The sequence below is a fragment of the Harpia harpyja genome, chromosome 8, assembly GCF_026419915.1.
Source record: "Harpia harpyja isolate bHarHar1 chromosome 8, bHarHar1 primary haplotype, whole genome shotgun sequence".
NCBI lineage: Eukaryota > Metazoa > Chordata > Aves > Accipitriformes > Accipitridae > Harpia > Harpia harpyja.
In genome coordinates this window covers 50,083,751-50,107,928 of record NC_068947.1, presented here as the reverse complement: position 1 = coordinate 50,107,928, position 24,178 = coordinate 50,083,751, and the positions used below count along the sequence as shown (strand labels likewise).

The window sequence follows — 24,178 nt, the reverse complement described above, 5'->3', positions numbered from 1 at the left end:
GCACTAGAGTCAGAGCAAGGAAAGTGTCAGGACTGTGCAGCTAAGCAAAAGGTGGGGACAGAGCAACGCTTCCACATGCTAGTGAATCAGAATAATTTTGTTTGCTTAGGTATAAAATGGCTACTATATTATCTGATAACATTGGAATACAGCAAGCTGTTATGTCTATTAGAAAGGCCTTGCGTGTGTTGTGGGCGGCTTACTTTTTTGCTCAAGCAAGAAACTGAAAGTGAAGATTTGCGTGCCCCTTAACCTGCATCCATGACAAATGAAGCCTGTAAGTCTAAAGAATATATATTAATGACAACAATAGACAACACTAAAACATGTCCAAAGACACGTTACTAATTTAAGCCTGTTTGATGATGGATAAACTTTCAGTGGTGTGGAGGCCATTCTGGACCCAGTAAGTTGTTTTCTTTACACTGGATTTAAGACAAACTTTCTCTCATTTTTAATAAGCAAAGATTATAATAGATACAGAAGAGTCTCTTTCAGAATTTCTTACTGCAGCTGACCACCAAATAATCAGCAGTTCAATACAAAAATACGTAGGTGCTCTATTCTATATGTCTGAAGTAGGTGGCAGTACTGGCAAAGCACATTTTGATGTGATGAAAGAAGTCCAAAGGAAAGGACTCAGTGACTCCAGAAAGTACCTCTAATGAATTTTGACAAGCATTTGTGAGCTGAATAAATGACAATACAGAAATATGCATCCTGAAATCTGACAGAAACATGCCACTTCTTCAGATCTGATACTGGAATAATCATTGCTAACAACACTGATTTTAATCTATTTATTCAGTTCGAGAATGTGACAAACCCCCAGACTTCTCTTTTTCCTCTGAAATGAGGAAGAGACTTAAGTCTGACCAAGTCTTTTAATTTCTTGCACCCTTGTATGGTAATACAGAACCTTCTCTGATAGTAACCAGAGACTGCACACTTCGTTTTATTGTGTGTAATGTCAGAAGGTTCTCCAGACTGGGACTAGAGAAGAAGGATATGGAGACGATAAGAAAAGGAATTCAACTTCATAGCCCCTCTTCATCTGAATGTGTTTGCCTGAAGCAAGGATAGTCCAGGTAGAGTGGCATCAAGCAATGATCTGAGCAATGATCAAAGGTATGGAGCTGAGAACAGGCTTCAAATAGGAAAAAAGTCCTCAGAGGAGAAATAAAGTTTGCTGTGTTTACGACAAAGGAAAAGAATGACCAGATGCCATGGCAATTGTTTCAAGAGTAGGTTTTTCACCCTTTAATTGCAGATTTTCTTAGCTTGTGTTGGTAATGGGAAGATACTCTTTCATCGATGACTTGCAGCACTCTCATTCTGCGGGCTGGAGCATAGCTGTCCCTATGAGGATCCAGTACCCAGCAGTCATCAGTGTAGGTAAAACCTACATTGTTGTTTGAAGTTCCTTGAGAATCCCACAGAGACTGCTAGGATCAGTAGAGCATAGCAACAGCAATTCCCATTGCTATAGAAGCTATAGCAGTTGCATCTAAAGCAGCCTGAAAAGAAATCTAGGAGAAGACAAATTGACTGTCATACCAAAATGAACTTTCATTTATCTCTCTACTTTAATGGCAGCTCATGAATAATATACCCTATTTCAGGCCAATTTAGCATAGTCAATTTTAGTACTGCTGCTGGATCATTTGAAATGATCACCTGAAGGCGTGATGTTAAACATTAATTCGTAACACAGGGGTACATGCTTCATTTTCTTTGAAAACAGCTTGTCTTTTGAGACCTGTTAACTTGTGACCAATAGAAGTATCAATACTTTGTGGATCTCTTAGAAAGACAGGGAAGCAACAATACCGTTACGCGACTTACACTGGTCACAGGAAAACTTGTTCTACATCATTACATGAATACTAAACATAAATTCTGTCTTGCTATGCCTTTGTGTTGCCCAGCACAACAGAGTCTGATCCAGACCAGGCCCTTTCGCTGCTACCAATAAATAAACAAATAAATAATTGGGTGCATTTCTCTGACAATAGCCAAATAGTCTGTCCTTTCACTCCATCCACAGTACTGCTTAGCAGCACCAGCCAAACACAATGTATGTGTGGAACAAATTCTCTCTTTCTCTTACCTAACACATTCACGGCAGAATGAAATTGTGCGGCTCTGTTAAAAAGTATTTTTACAGGATACTGTGGAAGACTCAGAGCCATTAAAATCTATACTTTTTTCAGTTTGCTTAAAAAAATTCCTTTATGAATTGTATTTTCAGATATAATACTAAATCTGGCTTGCACTTTATTTCCCGATTTCAACAATTACAAATAGTTGAGGCAAGACTGGCTTAAATGAGTGGTGTTCCATGCATGGTCCCCGGCCCCGTTTCACTGATTACTGTTCAGCCTTGTGTACAAATGCAAAGTTATTAGTCCACAACTAGGCTTTTTACGTAATATGTTCTGTGAACCTTTGAGAGCTGTCGTGGTTTAACCCCAGCCAGCAACTAAACACCACGCAGCCGCTCACTCACTCCCCCCCCCCACCCAGTGGGATGGGGGAGAAAATCGGGAAAAGAAGCAAAACCCGTGGGTTGAGATAAGAACAGTTTAATAGAACAGAAAAAGAAGAAACTAATAATGATAATGATAACACTAATAAAATGACAACAGTAATAATGAAAGGATTGGAATGTACAAATGATGCGCAGTGCAATTGCTCACCACCCGCCGATCGACACCCAACCAGTCCCCGAGCGGCGATTCCCTGCCCCCCCCTTCCCAGTTCCTATACTAGATGGGACGTCCCATGGTATGGAATACACCGTTGGCCAGTTTGGGTCAGGTGCCCTGGCTGTGTCCTGTGCCAACTTCTTGTGCCCCTCCAGCTTTCTCGCTGGCTGGGCATGAGAAGCTGAAAAATCCTTGACTTTAGTCTAAACGCTACTGAGCAACAACTGAAAACATCAGTGTTATCAACATTCTTCGCATACTGAACTCAAAACATAGCACTGTACCAGCTACTAGGAAGACAGTTAACTCTATCCCAGCTGAAACCAGGACAAAAGCCAAGTGGAGAAGCCTTAGTTAAAATGAATAAATAAGTAATTCCTTTTATGGCACCCTCTGTCTTCAAAGGACAACTTCCATTAACTCAGTGCTCAATTAAGCAAACCAGGCTCTGTGTGCCTAAGCTGAGAAGCACTTATGTTATGAGATGACATGTCTTTAAAAACCCCACAAATTCCATGGTAATCTTGATGCTCTTGTTTGATTCAGATACTAGAACTCATAGAAAACTTTCTGTGAATGAGGTAAGGGTTTGTTACCAAAACTGGAGAAGAGAGATTACAGGGAAGGGTGCTTTGAAAAACATTCTTCTCCCTTCTTCCTCTCACCCTTTATAATCGATTTCCACAGAAGTTATAGAGAGAGTTTTATATAAGGTTAGGGATACAGCTAGTTTTGCACTGCATGTTCCATTCCTGTGGCAGGGGACATTCAGGTTTAACTTAACTTCTACATGAACCTGTATTAATTCAGGCTCCATACCTGCATATTTCTCAAAGGAGGGATTTATAAAGGTATACAATGCCTAGTCAGTAACAGCACTGCTCCTACAAAAGCAAGGTTGCTAAGATGGAAAGAAGAGGTGGGCTCAGGAGTCAATCTTCTGCAAGGTCTTTTTCCTACATTACCCATGAAATTCCCAATACCCCCATTCATAGAAGATATCAGTGAAGTTTCCAGAGACAAAGCTCCAGCTCTCTAACCTTGCATACCTCCCAAAAGAAGAAAGCATGACTACTAGACTTGCACTTCCCCAGAAGCACACAAATTCAAGGGGATTTTCCAATTTGTAATTGAACAGAATATATTCAATCTACTTCATATAGGTAAATATTAAGAGTAGAACTATCAAAGCAAAGCTTGTTGCATAACTAGAGGTTTGGTTGAGTCTTGTGCGAAGTTCTGGATCAGATAGAAAATGAGACTTATGAAAATGCAACTGTTCAGAACAAGAGCACCCAAAACCAGAGGAAACAAAGTTTTAGTCATGTTACATGAAGCACAGACTGGTTATCCAGGAGGAGATTTTTTCTTTACTTTGTAACCTGCCTTTCAGTTCATCAGGTTTATAGTTACCTCGGGAACAATGGTAGCAAAAGAACCAGAAAAGATTAGATTGGTATTTTATACAGCATTGTCCCCTACTTTAAACCCAGAATTTATTTAGCTACAAAAAGGTTGTAAAAAATATTGGTTTATTACTTCCATATCCTGTAACTTTTAAGCCTTCCTGAAATATTCTTTCTTCTTTTTTTCCTTACTGTATATGTATTTTCACCAAATTGGAATACATTTGAACCACGACAAACTAAGAAAATTATGCAGAGAAACATTTTGAAATATATCACATTTAAATATTCTCAGATTTTTTTTTTAAATCAAAGTTTTCAAATTTTCATTACATTTCTATTAAATTTATTCTGTGTAGACTCCTAACTTAAAATTCCTACTGTATAAAAAAGTACATAAAGTGCTGGCACTGATGTACCTTTATAATTAAGGAAGAGAAATGGGCACTTTTAGAGTGTTTCACCCTCTCTTCCAGGAAAAGATGAATTCTGCCCTAAAATCACTTATTTCCTACCATTCACTTGGAAGAGTCTAAACAATATCTCATACATAGGTATCTCAGTGAAGTCGTCTACAGTTGGCCAGCTGCATTGCAGCAATGAATTTATTTATTGCTAGCACAACAGTCACAACTTGCTCATTACCACTGTGTAGTCTACCTTTACATATTGATAAGTGTCTAATTTTCATGCTGAAAACCAAAAATTAATTCTGCTTTAAGTTAACCAATATATGCCAAAACCATATGTCAAAAACTCAGTCAAAAATTTTTCTTTGGACATCTTAAGGACCTAATGGCAATTCCTCAAGAGCACATCCTTTTCCAGTCCATCTAGTAAAACAAAAAAGAAGTAGAACGTAACAACATAAACTGTAACCTTACCTGAGTGCTTGTAGAAGATGATTCACATCACTGTATTACAAATACATAGAAATGGTGTAAATTCTGAATGAGAAAGGATACATTCGTATGGCTCCTGTTCTTGTTCCAATTGCCAGAATTTTCTGAACTGGGTCAAAAGCTAAGGCAGTGGGTAGATAAGGAAAGCCATGGCGAACCGTCTGAAACAGAACAAATGAGCAAAGTGATTGACCTGTAACCACAGATAACAGCATATATGCTTTATGTTATACATATAGGAAGACAATCTGTATTTTGCTATATGTTGTAGTACTGCAATACATTTCACGAAAAGTATTTAAAAAGATAGAGTATTTTGAATACAGAGGTGAATTTCACTCATGTCAATTTCTAGATATGCTCTTTACTCAGTAATATTTTAAATGATTTTGTTGTAACAAAGTAGATTGCGAAGTATATGCCAATATACAACTGGTAGGTATTGCTTATATGGTATACTGAAAGATAACCTTAATATGCAAGGCAGCTGAACTGTAAATTGAAAAAAAGACACATAATATGCTTTTAAAACACTGTCACAAATAACCTCAGCCTCAACAGATCAGCTTCAAGCAGAAAGAAATGGAACATGTCCAGGGGAAGAGATCCAATAAACCAATAAACTGAATTGAGTCTACGAGGTAAAAAACCTTAATATCAATTTAAAAAACAAAGATGCCAGAGAAGTTGTTCTCAAAACGAGCAACTGAACCACTCACCTTTTCTTAATCTTTATTTATAATACTATGTTTTTAATTCTAATTTTTGCAGAGATACCTTGGGGAATAAATGAACTGAGCATGACGCAATGCATCCTTGAATTTGAAGACTGCCTCAAATAATATTTTAAGTTATCTTAAACTGGATGTTATGACCAATATGACCTGCCTGATTCTTATGAGGAAGAATCTGATGAGGGAGAACACTAACATAAGAAAGAAATTGAAAATAACTAGACTAGACTATACAAATACACATAAAAATGAACTGTAATTAATTTTGTATGTATGACTGCTTACCAAAAATTGGGTAGAAAATAATATCTTTTTTTAGTATAATAACAATAATGTTTTATAATATATAATATTGAACTCTAGGATTGACTCTCTTTTTAGTATATGGTTGGGATTGGAGAGGAATTACTTTGAACTGAATGAAATTTAACTTTTTAAGGTATTTTTGTCTTCCTTGAAATTACCTTGTTCATGAACCATGTCTGCTGAAGCATTCAGCAGTCCCTATGGAACAACTTCAACAAAAGGGATTCCTTAATTGCAGACCTGTTGAGTAAAAGGCAGCTGATGATTTGTACAGCTGTATCACTCCAACTCTTCCATTACAGCTGGAAACACTTGAACTGATATTCACAAGTAGTTTGGGAACAACCAAATGTATCTTTTTCAGCAAATAACCACTTCCTTGAAAGAAGTCTTACTCATCTCGTATCTTAATTATTGCTGATAAGGGATGTCTTTTAAAAGAATATCTAATTTTTAGTTTCTAGACTGCAAAAATCCAGAAACATATGCTACTTCAGTAAGCTGCAGAAAAGTAACTCCTTTTTTATGTTAATGTAGACATTTATCAAAGATCTCCACAACTCTGTTTCTGGTTTGGATTGCTTTGTGGTTTGTTGGGGTTTTTTTTTTTAACTTTCTCATCTTCTCAAGTGGTAGGATTACTCAAATACAAAATTTTTTATTCTGACATCTAAGCTGGAACTAGACTTACATACCATAAAAATGGTTTTACCTCTCATGTCACAAAAACATCAGGAATTATGAATTGTAGTATTGAATGTAGTGTGTTGAACGTTTGGCCTAACTGCATTACTAATTTTCTATTTTATTTGAGATTTCTGTATTCTTGTGAATAATGTTCTTCCTTATCTGAAAAAACATATATTTCACAAATAATCTTTTTTTATTATTAATTTTTAGAAATCCTCTCTATAATAATGTCTGAATTTCTAGCAATTCCAGTCACAGTAAGTTTTTCTGATGTTTAGCTATGACTGGAGTTTTCAGTACTATTTTTTAGATCTAAGAATGCAAAGATCAATATCTTTAAAGACTTATTTGCATTCTTGCCTACGTATTTAGCACCTGCTCTGTATTTTCAGTATTTCTGCAATCTATAGCCAGACTTTTCATTTGGAAATTTTAATGGGGTCCTGTTATTGAGACAGAACTATGTTTTAGAAGCACAGTGATGTACATCTTTTCAGGATCATAGACAGTAAAAATTCTTGAACTCTAGGATTGACTCAGAAGTGTTATTTCTATTTTGCAGCCATTTTCCAAATTTGAGTTTTTACACAAACTCCAATCGGGAAGTTCTTGTGAATGCAAAATTCTGCCGTTTGTAGAATAAAACCCCCAAATTGTTGAAGTCTACTGAACATCCAAGTAAATTACAAGTTTCAAGTAAAATGTTTATATTTATTAGGGCTCTAAATAAAGGACAAAACCAGTTTGGAAGGAGAGCCAAGCTATACTGCATACAGTTAACGCAGAAAAAGATGTCTTTATGACTGAGATTTTGGCACAAATTAGAGTAGCCTCAGAAGTGATTCTGAAGATCAAGCCTGTTCAACAGAAGAACAGTGACAAGCTGTTAACACTTCAGGCCCCCAGACTCTTCTCCTCAGCCTTGGTCCAACAACCCTTCTATTTCCAAGGGCTGTGAGAAAAATTGACATGAAAAGCTAGCACTTGAAGTACATTTTTCAATTATGCATTGATAAAGCTAGTGTGAGCATACATGTAAGAATGAGTAATGACTCTATAACTGTGCCTGGGCTTCCTTGGAGCATTTACTAATACAGATGAAGAAGAGGGGAAGGCCACAAAATTAACTTGATCCTAGGGTGACAAAAAAAAAAAAGGACTTTCCTATTTAATGAGTTGCATCTAGTAGGAACAATATGGGCCAAAACTATCAATGGTGAACAGAAAACGTAAAACAAAGTAGATCTTTTTTCTAAAATTAAACTGTCTCAATAGCAGGCAAAAGCAGAAGAAAAATATCCTAAAACATCAGTTTGTGTTCAAATAAATATGGGACCTACCTACCCCAAATGCCGTAAGAAAGAAGGTGCCAAAAAAAAAAGGGGGGGGGGGGAGGGGAGGCAGACAGCAGATGGGGCCAGGACTGCTTTTCTCCATGTTATCCAGCTTTCTTTTACATCTCCTTTTTTTGGCATGCTGTCTCTAGAGCCAGTCTGTGCTCCCTAGGACATACAGTTTATGTGCAATATGTGAAATAATTTATTAGAAACAGAACAATTACAAATGCAGCTACAATATCAGCATAAATCTTTGTTCAGCTTTGTTATTCTCTTTTAAATTATCTTTTAAATCATTTTAAGCAAATATTCTTATGGTGAATTGCATGTATATATCATTAATCTAAATAATTTATCTAAATGAATATAGGAAACTGATTTTTTGGGCTTGCTAGTATTCTACCAATGAACATTTTAATATGCTGTACAGAACGTAACAACAATCTCTTTCTAAGATACCACGATATATTTCATTAGCTGAAAAAAGAAAATCGCACTAGTAATAATATGCAATATCTAGTATAATTGTTCACATGGTGTATAATGCAATTTTTCAATATAAGAGTTTTTGTTAACTTTTGGTCTATGGTAGTTTATATTAGACTGCAAAGACACCATTTTTTCAAAGTGATGTTTATATTCTCTAAATAGCCCCAGAAAATAGAGGACTAAACTAAATTTTAAACTGTATCAATCAAGTAATAGGGTTTATACTCAAAACTGTTCCTGCTAATTTTCATAAACTTAAAATTTGTAACTTTTCTACTAGTATTTTAGAGATACCCTGTTTTTTGTAATATCTGACAGCAAAACTGATTTACTTCGGTAAATAATTTTTGAGATGTCTATTTGTTAAAATTGAACTATGTAGTCTAAGCCTGTGACTCAGGATGTAGAATCTACCTCCAAACTGCGACCAACATGCCACATGCAAAAATCTCATTGAAGCAAGTAATTGATTGGTTTATGGAAGAGAGGATAAAGTGTTGACTGAAACCTACATAGCCTCTTAGCTATGTAGGAAATTTAAAAATGTCAGTGATTACAGCTTTCACCAAGGTTGTAGTGGTGAAAATGGGTGCTTATAAATATGAGCTGCCGTGCATTATATCACTATAAGACCATGACATCCCTCATTTATAGGCTTCTGTGCCTGGAATCTCTGATTGGTAAGACTGCTCCCTGCTCAGGAAAGATGGAAAGAGGACAAGATATCAGTAGGCTTCCAACCTAAGAAAACAATACAGGAAAGATACATTTTTTTATTAGTTAAATTTTCATTTTTCAAAGGAATATATTTCGTAAAAATCCCAGCTTAGCTAAAACTTTCCAAAATTTCAAATCCAAGCAATGGATTCCATTTAGCTCTTAAACTACTTTAGGAAACAGGGCTTCTGAGCATGTTCACAGGTTATTCTAAAAACTACCTTTTTTTTTTTTCTTAGATAAAGATACCCACAGATAGTTCTTTTACTCTGTGTAAAGCTAGAAACAGTCATAGGGAAAAAGCCATCTACAAAAGGCACTCTGGAGCTATAGACTGGGAAGGCTGATTGCTGTCCCCAGAAAGACAGTAAAATAAAGACTAACTGACCACAAGGATAAAGATCGTTGCAGAAGCCAGCAGAGTTTCTACAATGGGAAATCCTGTCTGACTGGTTTTCTCTAATTCTATGAAGCTGTCAGCATGCATGTAAATAAAGGGGATATGAATATATGTATGCTTTCCAAAAGCCTTCCAATAACATTCTACAGCAATCTTATTAAAGAAACAAAGCTGTCATGGGGCTGAAGAAAAGTTTTTTTGTGGACCGAAAGCTGGTTAGATAACCAAAAACAAAGGATAGGGTTTAATGGATTTTTACCATGAAGAAAACTCAAAAGTAGGGTACTCCATGGATGAGTGCTTGGACCAATTTTATTCATCATCTTTAATGACCTATAAAAGGTAGCAAACATGGAAATCTCCAAGTTCATAGCTGATAGTAAGCTCCTTTGGATAGTGAAATTCAGTACCGATGGTGACCAACTCCTGAAAGGCCTCATTAGCCTGAATAAGTGGGCAAGAAGGTCATAAATGAGCTTCAGTGTGGACAGACGTAAGATAAGGCATCTAGAGGGGGAAAAAATATCTTAACTAGGCTTACACAATGTTGAATTTGGAACTAGCATTTACAACTCAGGAAAGTGATTTTGTGGGCATGGTTGGCATTCCTCTGAAGTCTTTGGTTTAATGTGCAGCAGCAACCCAAAAAGCCAAGTAATGTTCACCATCGTCAGGAAGAGTATAAAGAATAACACAGAGGACATCATTTTGCTGCTATATAAAACCGCTGTGAGCCCATTACTTGAGTACTGTATGCAGCTCTAGTCTCCACATCTGAAGAAGTAGTCAAGTCAGAGCTGATACAGGGAAGGCAACTAATGCTCAAGGTGATGGACACAAGTCTCATCAGAAAAGACTAGAAGTGCTGCCACGAACTTCAGTTTGGCGAGGAGAAGGCTGTGTGGGGATATGACTGAGATTTACATCATCAACAGAGTGGGTAAGCTGAATGCAGAACTGTTATTCGGCAAAACCACAGAGCCATTCAAAACAAATGAAAGATTAGTTTAAAACAAAAAACCAAAATACTTCTTTACACAACAGGTAATGAACTTCTGAAACTTGCCACCATAGAAGGTTGTGAAGGCTGACAGTATCAGCAGGTTCAAAAAGGCATTAGACAAACCCATGGACATTACTGATAAATGGATTCTAAAAGGACTGGCTAAGGATACACATCTCTAATCCAGTGATGGTGGATGATGGGAGATTAGAAAGGGAATGGACTGCAGAATGTGATCTAACTTATTGCTCTCCCTAAATGGCATATTCTATTGCCACTGTCAGAGACTGACTGCTGGGCGACATGGACCATTGGTTTGTCTCAGCAGGGTATTTCTTATGAGCTTATTATCTTCACCAGCAGCAGTGCATCTGAGAGAGGGAGAAAAAGGAGATCAGTATTGGTGGAGAAAAACACAGTAGAGAAAAAACATGGAAAACGTGGGTACACAAGGGAAAAAAGTGTTACTGAAATACGAAATATAGGGGCAGGAAAAAAAAGATATGCACAGGGAACAATCAGATTAGTAAAGTTTCATAATATTTACATACACAACTTTTGGCATAGAAGAATAATACTTTCAGCAATAAGCATATTTGTTTTGTCTTTTGATTTTTAAATTACAAAATTTACTTTGTTATAAAAGGTCATTTAATAAGCTATGGCAGACTTTTGAGAAAATTTCTGTCCTGGACATAAAGTAGACTTCAAACACAACCTGAATTTTAACAGTTTAGTTTCAGAAATATTATACACTGATAATTATATTTATATGAAAAAAAAAAGAGAGATACGTTAGAGTATTTGAAATGAACTGACTTGTATATTATACATTTTTGTACTATGAACACATGAAACCTTTTTTTTCCTTTGGAAGCAGCTTAATGTACTTTAAAAAACTAAAACATAAGGTTGCAAAAATTAGTATCGAGTCTATTTTTAATATGTATTGTTTTTACTCTACTATATTTAAAAAGTCTGTATGCGGACCATATGACTATTTTTTGAAACACACCAGTTCTACCACACATTACATAATTTTTCAATTTCCTCATATTGTTTGGCCCTGAAAAATTAAGTACATCCAAAGACATCTCCCAGACAATTAGTTTAAAAAATAACTAACTAAAATGAAATCTTGCAGTCCTCACTAATGTTCCTCTTTTCATGACTAAAATCTCTGCAGAAACCTGAGATGTGTTTTTCCACTGTCATTTTCCATTCTGCAAACTGGATGTTAAAAACTATCAAATGAGGATGGTCCTATTCACATATGATTCATATTGATACAAACAGCGAAGTTAAGTGAACCACAGGGGAAAAACAAGGCCTTCTGAATTTCAAAAAGCATTCTCCTCATGCTTGTTCTTTGAAATATACTGTAGTGTATCAAAAATACAAAATTAATGTAATTTAGACAGAAAAAGCCACAAATAAATAAAATTACATTGATCCACGAACTGCATTATTCCCAGTTCACAGCATAGGTGAGGTTGGAAGGGAAGTCTGCAGACTGCCTAGTCCAGCCCCTCCTGCTCAAAGCAGAGTGGTTGGATTTTAATCTTACTTGTTTGATCTGTTTAAATCAGTGTTGCTGTGGCCAAGCTACCACTTGACAACTACACTGTCTTGCCACATCTACCACAGCACTGAGTTACAGCATAGTAAGTTAAAACAAGTTACAGGGTAATACATGAATATAATCATCCCAAGGTAGGTATCCCTCTGGAGAAATCGTAAATTCAACAGAAGACATTGTATGCAAAATGATTTCATCTCTTCCCTTCCCATTCTTTCTAAAAGAACTCTACCAAGTTTAAAAAAAAAAAAAAAAAAAAGGCAAATATACAAAAAGGGAGGAAAATGGAGAACACAAAGGAATTGCATCCATTGTTCAGTAAATGTGCTATAATGGACTTCCCACTCTTGCCTTTAAACTGGCAAGAAGAAATAGGGCATCAACCTATAGAAAAATGCCACAGACTTCAATGAAACTATATTTGGCCTTAGCTTTAATGTAAAAATAATAACCCCCCCCCACAACCCTAAACCACTGGATTCAAAGCTCAATTCAGCTTACCTACTTAAGCAAGACTTCTGTCCAAATGGGGAATCATTATAGTCAAAGTAATTCAAATAGTAGTTCATATTGATTTTGTTGTTGTTGTTGCATCATTTAACTATACTATTCTAGAACTTGAAATAGTTTGATTCAGAACATCATCTGTCTGATGGAGATCCGTTTTATGAGTATTTACAAGAACTGCAAAATCATATCATATCATATCATATCTGCAAGACATATCTGATAGCCCTGAAAGGAACATATTTTTGACTTCACTATAACTGTGGGTGCAGAGAATAACATAATTTCATAACTTTAATGAGAAATAAAAAATAAATAAATCTGTTTTTATTAAAGTTACACCAGACCAACGTAACAATAACGCTAATTAATTTTGCTTGTCTTCCCATTTCGGGGTTTTCTGGAACTTTGCTACTTTAGGCTGATTATGTCCTGTTCTGTTATGGCTGTTTGTGGTTACTGTTCTGAAGTAGATGCTTTGTTTGCTGCTTTCAGAATATTTTAATTACAAAAAAATCAGCCATATTGGGGAATTCAAAAAATTTTGCAAGAAAACTCCATGCTACTACGATAGACGAAAATTTTGCTACTATGATAAAGCTTTTGAAGGTTGGGTTGGTTTTTTTGTCTTTTGGAAAAGCTATAGAAACACAGTGTTAAAACCCTAGTTTGATATAGGGATAATCTGTATTATTGGTGTATTCCAGTGGAAAACTTTTACTTTGCAACATCCTTTGGCATTCCTGTATACAAATGCCATTACCAGATTTCATTACTAGCATTTACAACATTGTTTACTATTTATTACTAATTCATAATTAATCTTCTCCTACCTTCTTTCTGTATGCATATTGTATGCAGTTGGAGGACTTTTTTTCTGATGTTGAATCGAGAATTTAATCTGGAGACATTGGCCAGCATCTCATCTCACATATGGTGAAGATATATTCCAAATGAAATGGAGATATTTAGCGGCTGCTTTTTGCCCTCTAACAGCAGTGAAATCCAGCAGATCTTGCACATTACTGTCCCCTCCTCCATTGCCCATAAAGCTACCAAGGGCATAGCTCACAGACACAAACGAAGACACTATATCCAAAGATCATAAGAATTGGATCTCTGTTTACATAACGACATGCCAATTTTCCTGCCTTTGCCTCATTCAGTGAGCATTTAAAAATATACGTAGGGACAAATGATGAACAAACTAGGGTTCTTTGGACGCACTACAATTAACTTTTATCCACAGCTACAGTGGAATGCATCTGTAATACAACTGATGTTGGACAGGTGTAACTGAAAGCACATATCCATCCTTAAGGGATACAATAGACAGAATGGGATGAACAAAGCCGAGATGAGCATTCGTAATTTATTTAGTATGACTTTTTGTGATGTCCAGTTGATAACACAGAGATTTTCTCACAGGAACCATTGCAAAGAACACACAGAGAATAGCATCTATCCTTCTCATATGTTGTGCATTGTTCAAACCAAATGTGATGGAAGACAGGAACAAAATATAAGCAGACACTTCAAGAAAATAAAAAGATGCGATAAAGACTAGATTGCCACACATACGGATGTAACCGAATACTAGCTGAATAAGGGATCTGACTTCAGAGTGTTTGACCTCACAGCATTCTTATATAGCAGATTTTTTAAATGAAATATAAGCAATTATTTTTGATTGATTGGATTCAAATTCTGCAAAAAGATATGCTACCATATACACCTGTATCTGCACATAGACCACTGAATTCAGTAAGGCTACTTTTGAGTACATGCATTCATGAACTCAAAGCCTTAAATATTAAGGGTCATTTTTTTTTCAGTACTGCATACAGTTTAACTTCAAAGGAACCATAAAAAGTGCACCTCATCAGACTTTGACCCTAGCTACAGGTGACAGATTGTCTCTAGTATTTTCTACTGTCCATAGTCTTTGCTGGTGATCTCTTAGGAATGGACACAGCACTGCACAAAGATAACATCTTACTACATTTGAACATATTTACCAGCCATCTGTACCTAACAATATATTGCTTTCTCTCCTTTCCACAGATGCACATTACTTACACTTCTAATCACACAGTCCTCTGACTTTCCCCTGTAATGATTCTAACATACATTGTGACAAATTAATATATCCCTATAAGCTGCTTTTATAAACACTTTTTCTTACAATAGCCAATAGACCAGTACGTTCATGTACCTTAGGGTATATTAGTTCACTTCTCCACTGCTTCCTTTTCTCTGTTTATAAAGTGAATGCACTAGTACTAACTTTTCACAGTATTTTCACACAGATCTCAAAAAGGGATTTGGGCATATACCATACACCAGGGAGTATCAGATGTCTCAGAATAAGAGTCAGATATGAATGGAGATTCATCTAAACTAACCGAGTGAGAATGAAGTCTGTCAGATTTAGCCCACCTCAGCTAAGAACAGCTGCATGTTTTACATAGTATATGTACTTCTACTTGGAAAAAAAAAAAAAAATCTCCCATTACTGCATATTTTTTATCCATGAACCTCTAAGTAATTTCTCAGTCATTTCTTTAAAAAGTGAAGTAGAAGTCTTTTTCTTTCAGAAATAAGTAGAAAAAAACCAGTTGCTTAAACAACTGATGTTTTACATGACAGCTCTATGATCAGAATGCTCCCTAAGATATGGGCCAGCCAGGCTGAATTTCCTCCATCCTCCCAGAAGCGATTAAAAATCGCTTTTCCCACTACAATAGTGAGAAAATTTCTCATTAATTAACTGGTGGCCCACGGGTGAGGTACAGTATATCCAGTGTGTCCAGTTCCCACAGGGAATAACTGTTAAAGAGGATAAAAATGATGGAACACAAAATAAAGGAGAGACAAGAGAAAACTTGGGGATGGGAATTAACATTGTGAGAAAAGCCCCGTGTCCCAGGTATAAACTCAGTACAGTTCTCACACGTAAGAGATGGCATCACCACACCGGATTGTTTGGGTCAGGCCTGGGCTATGTAAATGTGAAGACATACTGTGTTCCTCAGTATGTTCCATGTTTTTTTTCACCATTTTTTTCCATCTTTTTCACCAGGATATCCAGGGATTTCCCAGTCCCATCATGACCTCAGGGAAGGAAGGCTGGCATTCCGTTATGATGGTCTGATCTCTGAACAAGTGCCTATGATAAAGTGACCTCTGAACAGAGAGAATATTAAGCTATCCTTAATATATACTTGCAGTGAGGAGGGACATTCTCTCTTTCTCGTGAGGAAAAAGTATATCCTGAATTTCAGTTCTTTACCCAAGGACTCCGCATGATTGAACTTAATGAATCCTTGGATTAAAAAACAAAAGAAAACAAACCAAAAAATCCCACTTGAAATGGCACACAAAATTACAGCAAATAGTTTAACTTTTAGGTTGCCCTGTGTGGAGTCAGGAGTTGAACTAAGTGATCCTTGTGGGTCCCTTCCAACTCAGGATATGCTATGGTTCTTATATTGCTAAAAATGCAAGGTCAACCATAAAAAGTAGAAAAGTTAGAACATACACGAACTAAGATAATCTATGCAACATGAATTTGTTCCCCTCTTGTGGGAACTAATTAAATTATTTTTTTCTGCCATAGAACTTTTGCCTCACTCCATGCATAGTACAGTCTGGTCTGTCCTATGGACAAACCAAAAGTAAACAATTAGAGAGCTGTTGTCTGCCAAACTTGTCTATTATTTGGTACAAAATAGGAAGGTGCAAGGTACAATTCAGATAGAAAATTGTAGAAAGGATATTCTATCAATGCTCTTATCACTTAGTTTTATAAATGATCAAGCCATGGGCCATGAATTAGGCTTTTCACATGTGGCTGCTAATCACATTTCCATTTTGTGATTGACCAATTTGAGATAATGGAGGTTGATGATATTCACACATCTTAGGTACAATTCACAGGTCCAATGTGGAGCCAGAATTCCATCTGTAGTCATCTGACACAAGAAGGAAATTCAGAGCTGATCTGACTATCTAAGGTGGACATACAATTGACAGTATGAATAACTAGCCTGAAGACTACTCTGTAGGTGTGCACAGTACTTGCAACAGAATGTGAAAACAATGGGAGGCCTAACTGGAAGACATAAGTGGTATAAAAATGTTAAATATGCTAAAAAAATCAGATTCAAAGCAGGTCAAGCTGGAAACTCAAACCAGGGGACACTAAACAATCTGGCATTTGGGATTTTCTGTGCCTCAGTTGTTCATCTACACGGCAGGAATAATAATATCTCTATCTCACAGAAATATTATGAAGGTCAATTCATTAATGTTTATAAAGCTTTCAAAACTACGCTGGTGAGCACTTCTGTTGCAAAAGTCCATGGGGAACTTAATATTCAGGTATGCTCTGAGTCCTAAGTATGCAAAGAAAGATTGAAGTGCTCTCCATTGAGCAAACACTATTCATTTTACTAAATTAGACCTGTAGAAGAAATATGGGATCATGAAATTAAAGGCTGTATGCGCAAGCAAACTTAATTTAAGAAATCTGGAACTTTCGAGTGCTTTGTTTTGCAACCTTAAAAGTCTTAAAATGGTTTTGAAGCTGTAATCGCATGTGTTGGCCATGAAGGGTCTGCATAAATGCATTTAGGATCAATATTAGATTAACAATCATACATAGTGATGCAAAAAGATAGGTATTTGCAAAAAACAAAACCAGAGAGTCCAGTTACACTACTACAGGTAGTTTAAAATATTCAAAGTTCCTAAAAAAGAAGCTTTCAACGTGCTATGCTCTTTACCACTGATGAGTCCTATTTCTAATTAACACAAACATTTAAAAAAGAAAAATGCATTAAGCTCATCACACATTTCATAAAATTACCATAATCTAATTACAGAAGTGTCATTTATGACTCTGTAGTTTTTAACAGAATAGAGTTTTGCACCTAATATTAGATCCAAACTCTGGTATATAGGAAAAATCCTTCCCAACATTATCTTATTTACCATTTGAGTATCCAATGAACTCTGAGCACTTACAAGTAAGGGTTAATACTTATTTTAAAATGGGTTTTCTCTGAAATGTAGGACTTCAAACACATTTTTTTTTTTTCTTCCCTGAATGATCTTACTAAGGAAATAACACAGGTTAACCAAACAGCTCAAGCTTACTAAACACTATGGATAGCTCATAACAAAGATTTACTTTTTATTCTTCATTCCCAAAAAGAGAACTATGTGCTACTGCAGAACTGTTCTTAAACTGCCATCCCAAAATTCATCTTCTGTTATCATTGAACTGTAGCGTCACGTTGCATTTGCAGTTACAGTACCTACTTGACTGCTGTCACAGGGACTAAATGTTCATCTTCACAGGTTGACAAAATAAAGTATTACCATCTATAAACACTGACATTAAAATTTAAGACCAGCCTATAGGAAATCCAGATAATTAAGGTATTTAAATTGTCTACTGATTGGATGCATCTTGAGGGTCTGTTTTTGTCAAAGATAAGTAGGGTTAGGAAGGCACAATTGTAATCGGCCATGGGCTTCCATACCAGTTTCAACAAAAAACTAAAACTATTCTGGCCTCCATGGGTTTTGTATAAAGATTGGGTAATGAGCGTACTGAAACTATGACTCTACCAGTATGAACAATACAGCAAGATTAAAAGGGATGTTTATTAGATAGCAAGACTACCCAGTAATAACACTGAAGACGAGTTTTGGAGAGAATACAAACCTCATGCTTCAGGGTTTAAAGGCAGTCCTAACCGTCAGCATTTGGGGAATAATTCTGTGAGCAGATTAATTCAGCAGTTCTTGAACCTTTTCTAGGGTATCCAGTTGCTGCCTACAGCTAAAGAAAACATACTGGACTAAATTGATTGTACGTCTAGTAAAGTGCAACTGTTACTATGCTCTTAAATGAGGTCTTGATTTCAGACATTTTCTGTAAAAAGTTATTAATATCATGCTCTACAAATACAACCCTATGATTGTTCTTCAAGAAAAGCTCAAGTAGTTCTCTATGGGAGACTTACTCTCATGAAGAATATGTGGTCTATGTTCAAAAAATGTACATCTTCATTCTTACTCAGTTTTTCCCAACTGCGTCATCCCCTAACAATCAACCTTCTGCAAAAGTAATAAAATCACCGTTTTCTCCTTTTAAGTTCTTTCTGCTCAAAGTTCTACTCAAATGATTTACGACATCCTAACTAACTGGGATCTTCTCAGTTCCTATATTAATAGGAGATCTATCCCCAGCGCCGTATTTTAGTTTCTATATGCTATGAACAGACATAGGCAAGCCTAAAAAATCCTTACCAGAAAAAAACCATATATACAGAGGGAAAATATAAAGGAGCAAACCCGAGGAAGCTAGGTCTATCCCCATTAAAATTAATATGGACTTTACTAACATATTCTACTGGATAGTACCTAGGTTTTGGCATGATGCTGCTATCTCACACGTTCAATTCAATTAATGTGAACTATAATCAATATTTTCATGATTTCCACTTGGATACCCAAATCCCAAGAGCAGCCCTAGATATAACCTAAACTATACCTCAGCTTCCTGTTGTCACAAAATACATTTCTGACAAAATTTCACATTACTTGAATACTTTGAAAAGCGTGCCACTGATTCATTAGTACAGCTACCAACATATAAATTCATCATGCTTAAAAAAGGCCGTAGCTATTTCATACGTATTAGTTTCAAGAATATTTCATTTTTAGTCTTTCAATACAGAAGATTACATTACTGATTTAAATATAAATGCCAAAATTAACTCATTGTGAACGTCTCAGTGTAAAATGAAATATTCAATTTACTTCTATTAAGTTCTAATCTGTATCTTAAAAAGACACTGTGGTAAGAAGCATCCTAAAAATGTCACAAAACTGAGAGACATCTTTCAGGTGTGTTACTAATGAAGTCAGGTGCATTACCAATAAAAAGAGTGGTGTTCTGCTAGAGGGTTGGATCTGTGTTTTTAGTCAAGCAGACCTCCCACAAACTTCAGAAAGGCAATTTATTTAAATAAAAACTGCAGGGTAAGGCCCTTTAATTCTTAAGTATGAGTCAGCTTTTATGCTTCATATCTAAATGAAGACTTTTTAATTGGCAAAGAAAGGAAAACCAATTTGGGGTGCTACTTAGACTGTGAGCCCATCTGCCTTGATCCTGCAGATCATAACAAACCAAAACTGCCTTTAGCTTTACTCAGTTCTGTGTGCAGCAGGATCACAGATCATGGATCCTTAAATATGCAGCCTACATAACTTATGTAACTTACCACAAAAATACACAACTGAAATACCAGAAGTTCTACACAACAAAAGCTCAGGGAAGACAAAGCTTGGATTATATGTGTCTTGCTGTATTTTTTAATTTAATGCAAATTGATTAAGGCACAAATTATGGCTCGGATCCTGCACCCTGAAGCATGCAGGATGAAAGCTGTGCCTGCGTCGAGTCCCACTGCCTTCGGTACACTTGCATAGTACATAACGCAGGATTGGGGCCTGTGGGGTTTTGGTGGTTCACTCAAACATGCTTGTCATGTTACTAAACTGTAGTATAGCTGATTAAGTAGAGCCTGTTGAATAAACATTGCAGTATCTTATGAGCACATAATCACCGAGTATTTTGGAAGTTTGCTTTTGTCATACTTTTGTATCTTCAACAAAGGAAGCTGGTATTTTGTATACTATAGAGTAGACTTCTGCAGTACCACGCATTCATAAGCAAGTGCTGCTGCAAGCAACCAAAAGCCTTCCTATACAAATATTTACTTTGCTGAGAACGTATTAACCTGAGAGCTAAGACAGGCAAATATTGCCTACTGAAATCTTCTCAAAACGCCATATTCCTATACACCAAGTAGATCTATTTCCAAGTAGATCTATCAGAACATAACACCAATTGTCTTCAAGTAACATCAAGCCAAAGAAGGGAAATAACAGGAGATTAGGCAAAAAATTAATTTCTTTTCATCTTTTGTTGCCTATTTTCGCAAATATACCATAAAAATATATCATACTAAATACAGATCTTTGGCCCTGTCAAATGACTTAAACATGTTGAGTTTTAGCCTTACTTAGAAGTCTCAGAATGTCAGACCTTCTAATGATATTTTAATATATCTTGATTATTTGCATTATCTTTTTACTGAAGTGACAAAAACAGGAAATTGCTGTACTGAATACCTGGAGTTTCACAAAATGCTAAATTACTGTGTACATAAGCAAAAGGAGTCAAATTCAACCCTGGGAAACAGGTATGATTCTAATGCATTGATCACTGACACTCTGTTAAACTACAGAATAATTTGACTCAAAGGGCCTGAACCTGTTATGGTTCAGGATGGCAAAGAATTATAAAACCTCCAGAAATTAGAATTATGTAGAACCTATTCCAAAGGTCCCTGACTCTTTTAAGTCTTCTTCCCCTGAACACTGTAAGAGTTTTCACACTAGCTGTAGCTGAAACCAAATAGAGTTAGAATCATGATATCCGAGATCAGGAAAGCTGTGTGTTTCTCAAGGACCAGATCTGCACACAAACTAACTTATAGGCTTGTCTTGTTTGTTTATATTTCTTCCTTCTTCCCAAAACACAAAAAGAAATGAGAATGTGCTGGAGCTGGCCATAACCCAAATTTCCCATCAACCGGTATCTGGTTAATAAAAGCAAAGTATACTTAATAGGTGAAGTTCACTTACTCTTAATAATGTAAATTGCACTGATTAAAAATTCTGGTTTTGAAGCTTCTAAGCAAAACAAATAAGCAAACAAAACTTCTAGTAAAGCCAACAGAATTAATGTCAAACTTAGAGATAACAGAAGAGGATCATAATATAATCTCTCCTTTCATTTTTGGTCTTCATTACAAAAGCATGATTTTTATATTCCAGGGTTGGTTGGTCAGAAGTACCAAATAGTTTGTACTGATTTTACTTGTGGATTTAAGAACACCACTGAAAGCTTTGTTGCAGAAAACAGATACAAAACATAAACCACACAGGGATATCTTACGCTTTCTACTCAAAGAAAATTCCCACTTAAGGACATAACCAACACACAAAAATCAATGCCAAACAAATTTGGCAACTTTGGCTATTTATGCTGTCCCACTAAGTTTATCATCATATAATCATAATCTTCATTACTAATGCTAAAAAAACCACCCTGAATCTACAACCAATCCCTCACAAATAATTGAAGTGCTAGGTTCAGTAATCGCTGCACTGTCTTTTATTTCTAGCTTGTGCCTTTTTCTTAAAAAAGGGAAGGGAAGGAAGAGAGGATGAGAAGAGTGAGGAGGGGAAGTAGATATATACAATTTTGAATTGCTAATGACTTGTAAATGTTATCTGTACTAGTACCAATTGATTTGCTTTCCTGCCCACAATCTTGTTACTAGTGTGGAGTCCAAGTGTGAACTTAGGATTTGGCCCTGAATGCTGAAATCAAGATTTTTATGAATTTACTGACCACCCCAACTCTGCAGCAGGAAGAAAAAAGCATCAACGAGATCTCTGTCTTTCCATTCCAAAGTCCTTATACAACCACTGCAGTTCTCAAGTAAAAGGGTTATTGGTATCATATTACTGCCCCCACAGACAACGTAGCTTTTATTATTTCCATAATAAAAAAAAAAAAAATTACAGCCCTTACCTTACAAATCTGAAAATAATCTGAAGTGAGCGTCTCCTGGATCTCATCTCTGGGTGTCCCTGCAGCTCCTGCAGTCCCTCCTGGGTGCACGGAGCCACCACCAGCCCCACTTCCACCACCACTGCCACCACCACTGCTTCCACCAGGGGATGAGGCAGTTAAACCATCCAAAACTTTGCGAAAATTAAATTTCTTCATTTTGGAAAAATCTTTAGGAAGATTTGGGGGGGGAGAAAGGATGTGTCGTAACACATTCAGCTACATGTAGCGAAAGAGAAAGTCTTTAATGGTCCTCTGAGTGAGGCAGCACTTTAAGTCTCTTGTACCAAACCGAAGGTCTATATTAGGTATAATTGATCGAAAAATACAAAGGCTTCATTTTGTCAGATGTAAAAGCTACCTGGGAAGGTCCTTTTAAAAAATAAATAAATAAATAAAAAATAATTCCACAAGCAGCAGAACTAAGGTTTACGTTCAAACAAGGAACAATGGAACAACCGCCATCGGGTTCTCTCACAAAATCCACATTTAGCAGTGGTTAAAACGGAAAAGTAAATAAAAAATTCAAGCCGGCATCCAACACAGTAGGCTCCATCTCTCTATCCTTTCTGCCTAAGATTTGCCTTCGGTACTTGATTATTTTAACAAAACTACAAAAAACTGGGCTACGTTCAGTTTCCTCTTCCCCTCAAAACCCTTTCAGTCAGGGGTATCTTTGCCTCCGGGGTTTCGGGGGAGCGGATTCCCTCTCCCCCCCCTTCGCCTCAGCCGCGACTCCCGCTGTCTAGTTACCTGCCCACCCCAGCAAGTGCCGGCAGCCGCCGCTGCCCTTGATCCTCCTCTCTCTCCCCCTCGGGCTCTCCCGGCCGGGTGGGTGCGCGGCCCGGCAGCCCCACGGCGAGGTGGAAGCCCCTCACTTTCCTCACCACCCACCCGCCCCGCGCCGACCCTCCGTCAGGACCGAGCGACGGTTAACGAGCCACCCCCCCCCCCCCACCGCCACCTCAGCCAGCCCGGCCGTCCCGGGATGACCACCTGTCCCGTCCCTGAGGCGACGGACCCCCGTCAGTCCTCCCCACCCGAGGCGGTCACCGAGCCTGTGCCGTCGCAGTGCCCCCCGGTGGACCGCTCCGAAGGGGACCGGACTCCCTCGGCGCCGGGAGTAAACGGGACGAGGCGCCCGGTGGGGCCGCTCGCTCTGAGGCGACGGTTCCTAACGGTCCCCGCGGGGCGCCGCTGCCTGGCGCGGCGCGAGCGCGGAGGAGGGGCGGGGCAGGTGAGGAGAGGAGCGGAGCGGGGCAGGGGAGCGGAGGGCGGCAGCGGCGGCGGCGGTCCCAGCCGGCTGCGGCGGCTCCCGCCCGCCCGGCTCGCTCGCAGCCGTTCTCCGAGGTACTGAAACCTCCGCCGGCGGCGGCAGCCGCAGCTCCTCCTCCTCCCTCCTCCCTCCTCCCTCCTCCTCCTCCTCCTCCTCTTCCACACCCCTCCCCTCCCTCGGTGCGCCCGCCCAGCTCCGCTGAGGCGACGGGAGGGGGGGTGTGGGAGGAGCGGGGGAAGGCGGGGCAAAGGTTGGTGATCGACAGCAGCGGCAGATTCCGATTGGTTGCTGAGGTCGAGTCGGGTGGATGTGAATGGCGGAGAGGGGAGGAAGGCGGGGACTGCTCTCAACGGCTCGGCGGTCGGTGGGCTGCAGGCGGAGCCTCAAGGCCGGCGCTCGGTAC

At 37.8% G+C, this 24,178-nt stretch overlaps 1 protein-coding gene across 11 annotated transcripts in view; it reads right to left on the bottom strand.

Moving 5' to 3' along the window:
* Positions 1-23,891, bottom strand: part of STXBP5L (syntaxin binding protein 5L) — a 200,176-nt gene extending 176,285 nt beyond the window's left edge. For 7 of the 11 annotated variants that reach the window (XM_052794244.1, XM_052794246.1, XM_052794247.1 and 4 more), the window contains exons 1-2: positions 22,461-23,403; positions 5,080-5,177 (exon numbers count right to left, since the gene is read on the bottom strand). In XM_052794244.1, coding sequence (XP_052650204.1) covers positions 5,080-5,177; positions 22,461-22,658 — 296 coding nt within the window. In that variant the 5' untranslated portion in view covers positions 22,659-23,403. Of the gene's footprint in view, positions 1-5,079; positions 5,178-22,460; positions 23,404-23,552 lie in introns of those variants that run through there. The other 4 variants (XM_052794251.1, XM_052794253.1, XM_052794245.1 and 1 more) reach the window with 3 other exon arrangements.
* Positions 23,892-24,178: the final 287 nt, after the last annotated feature.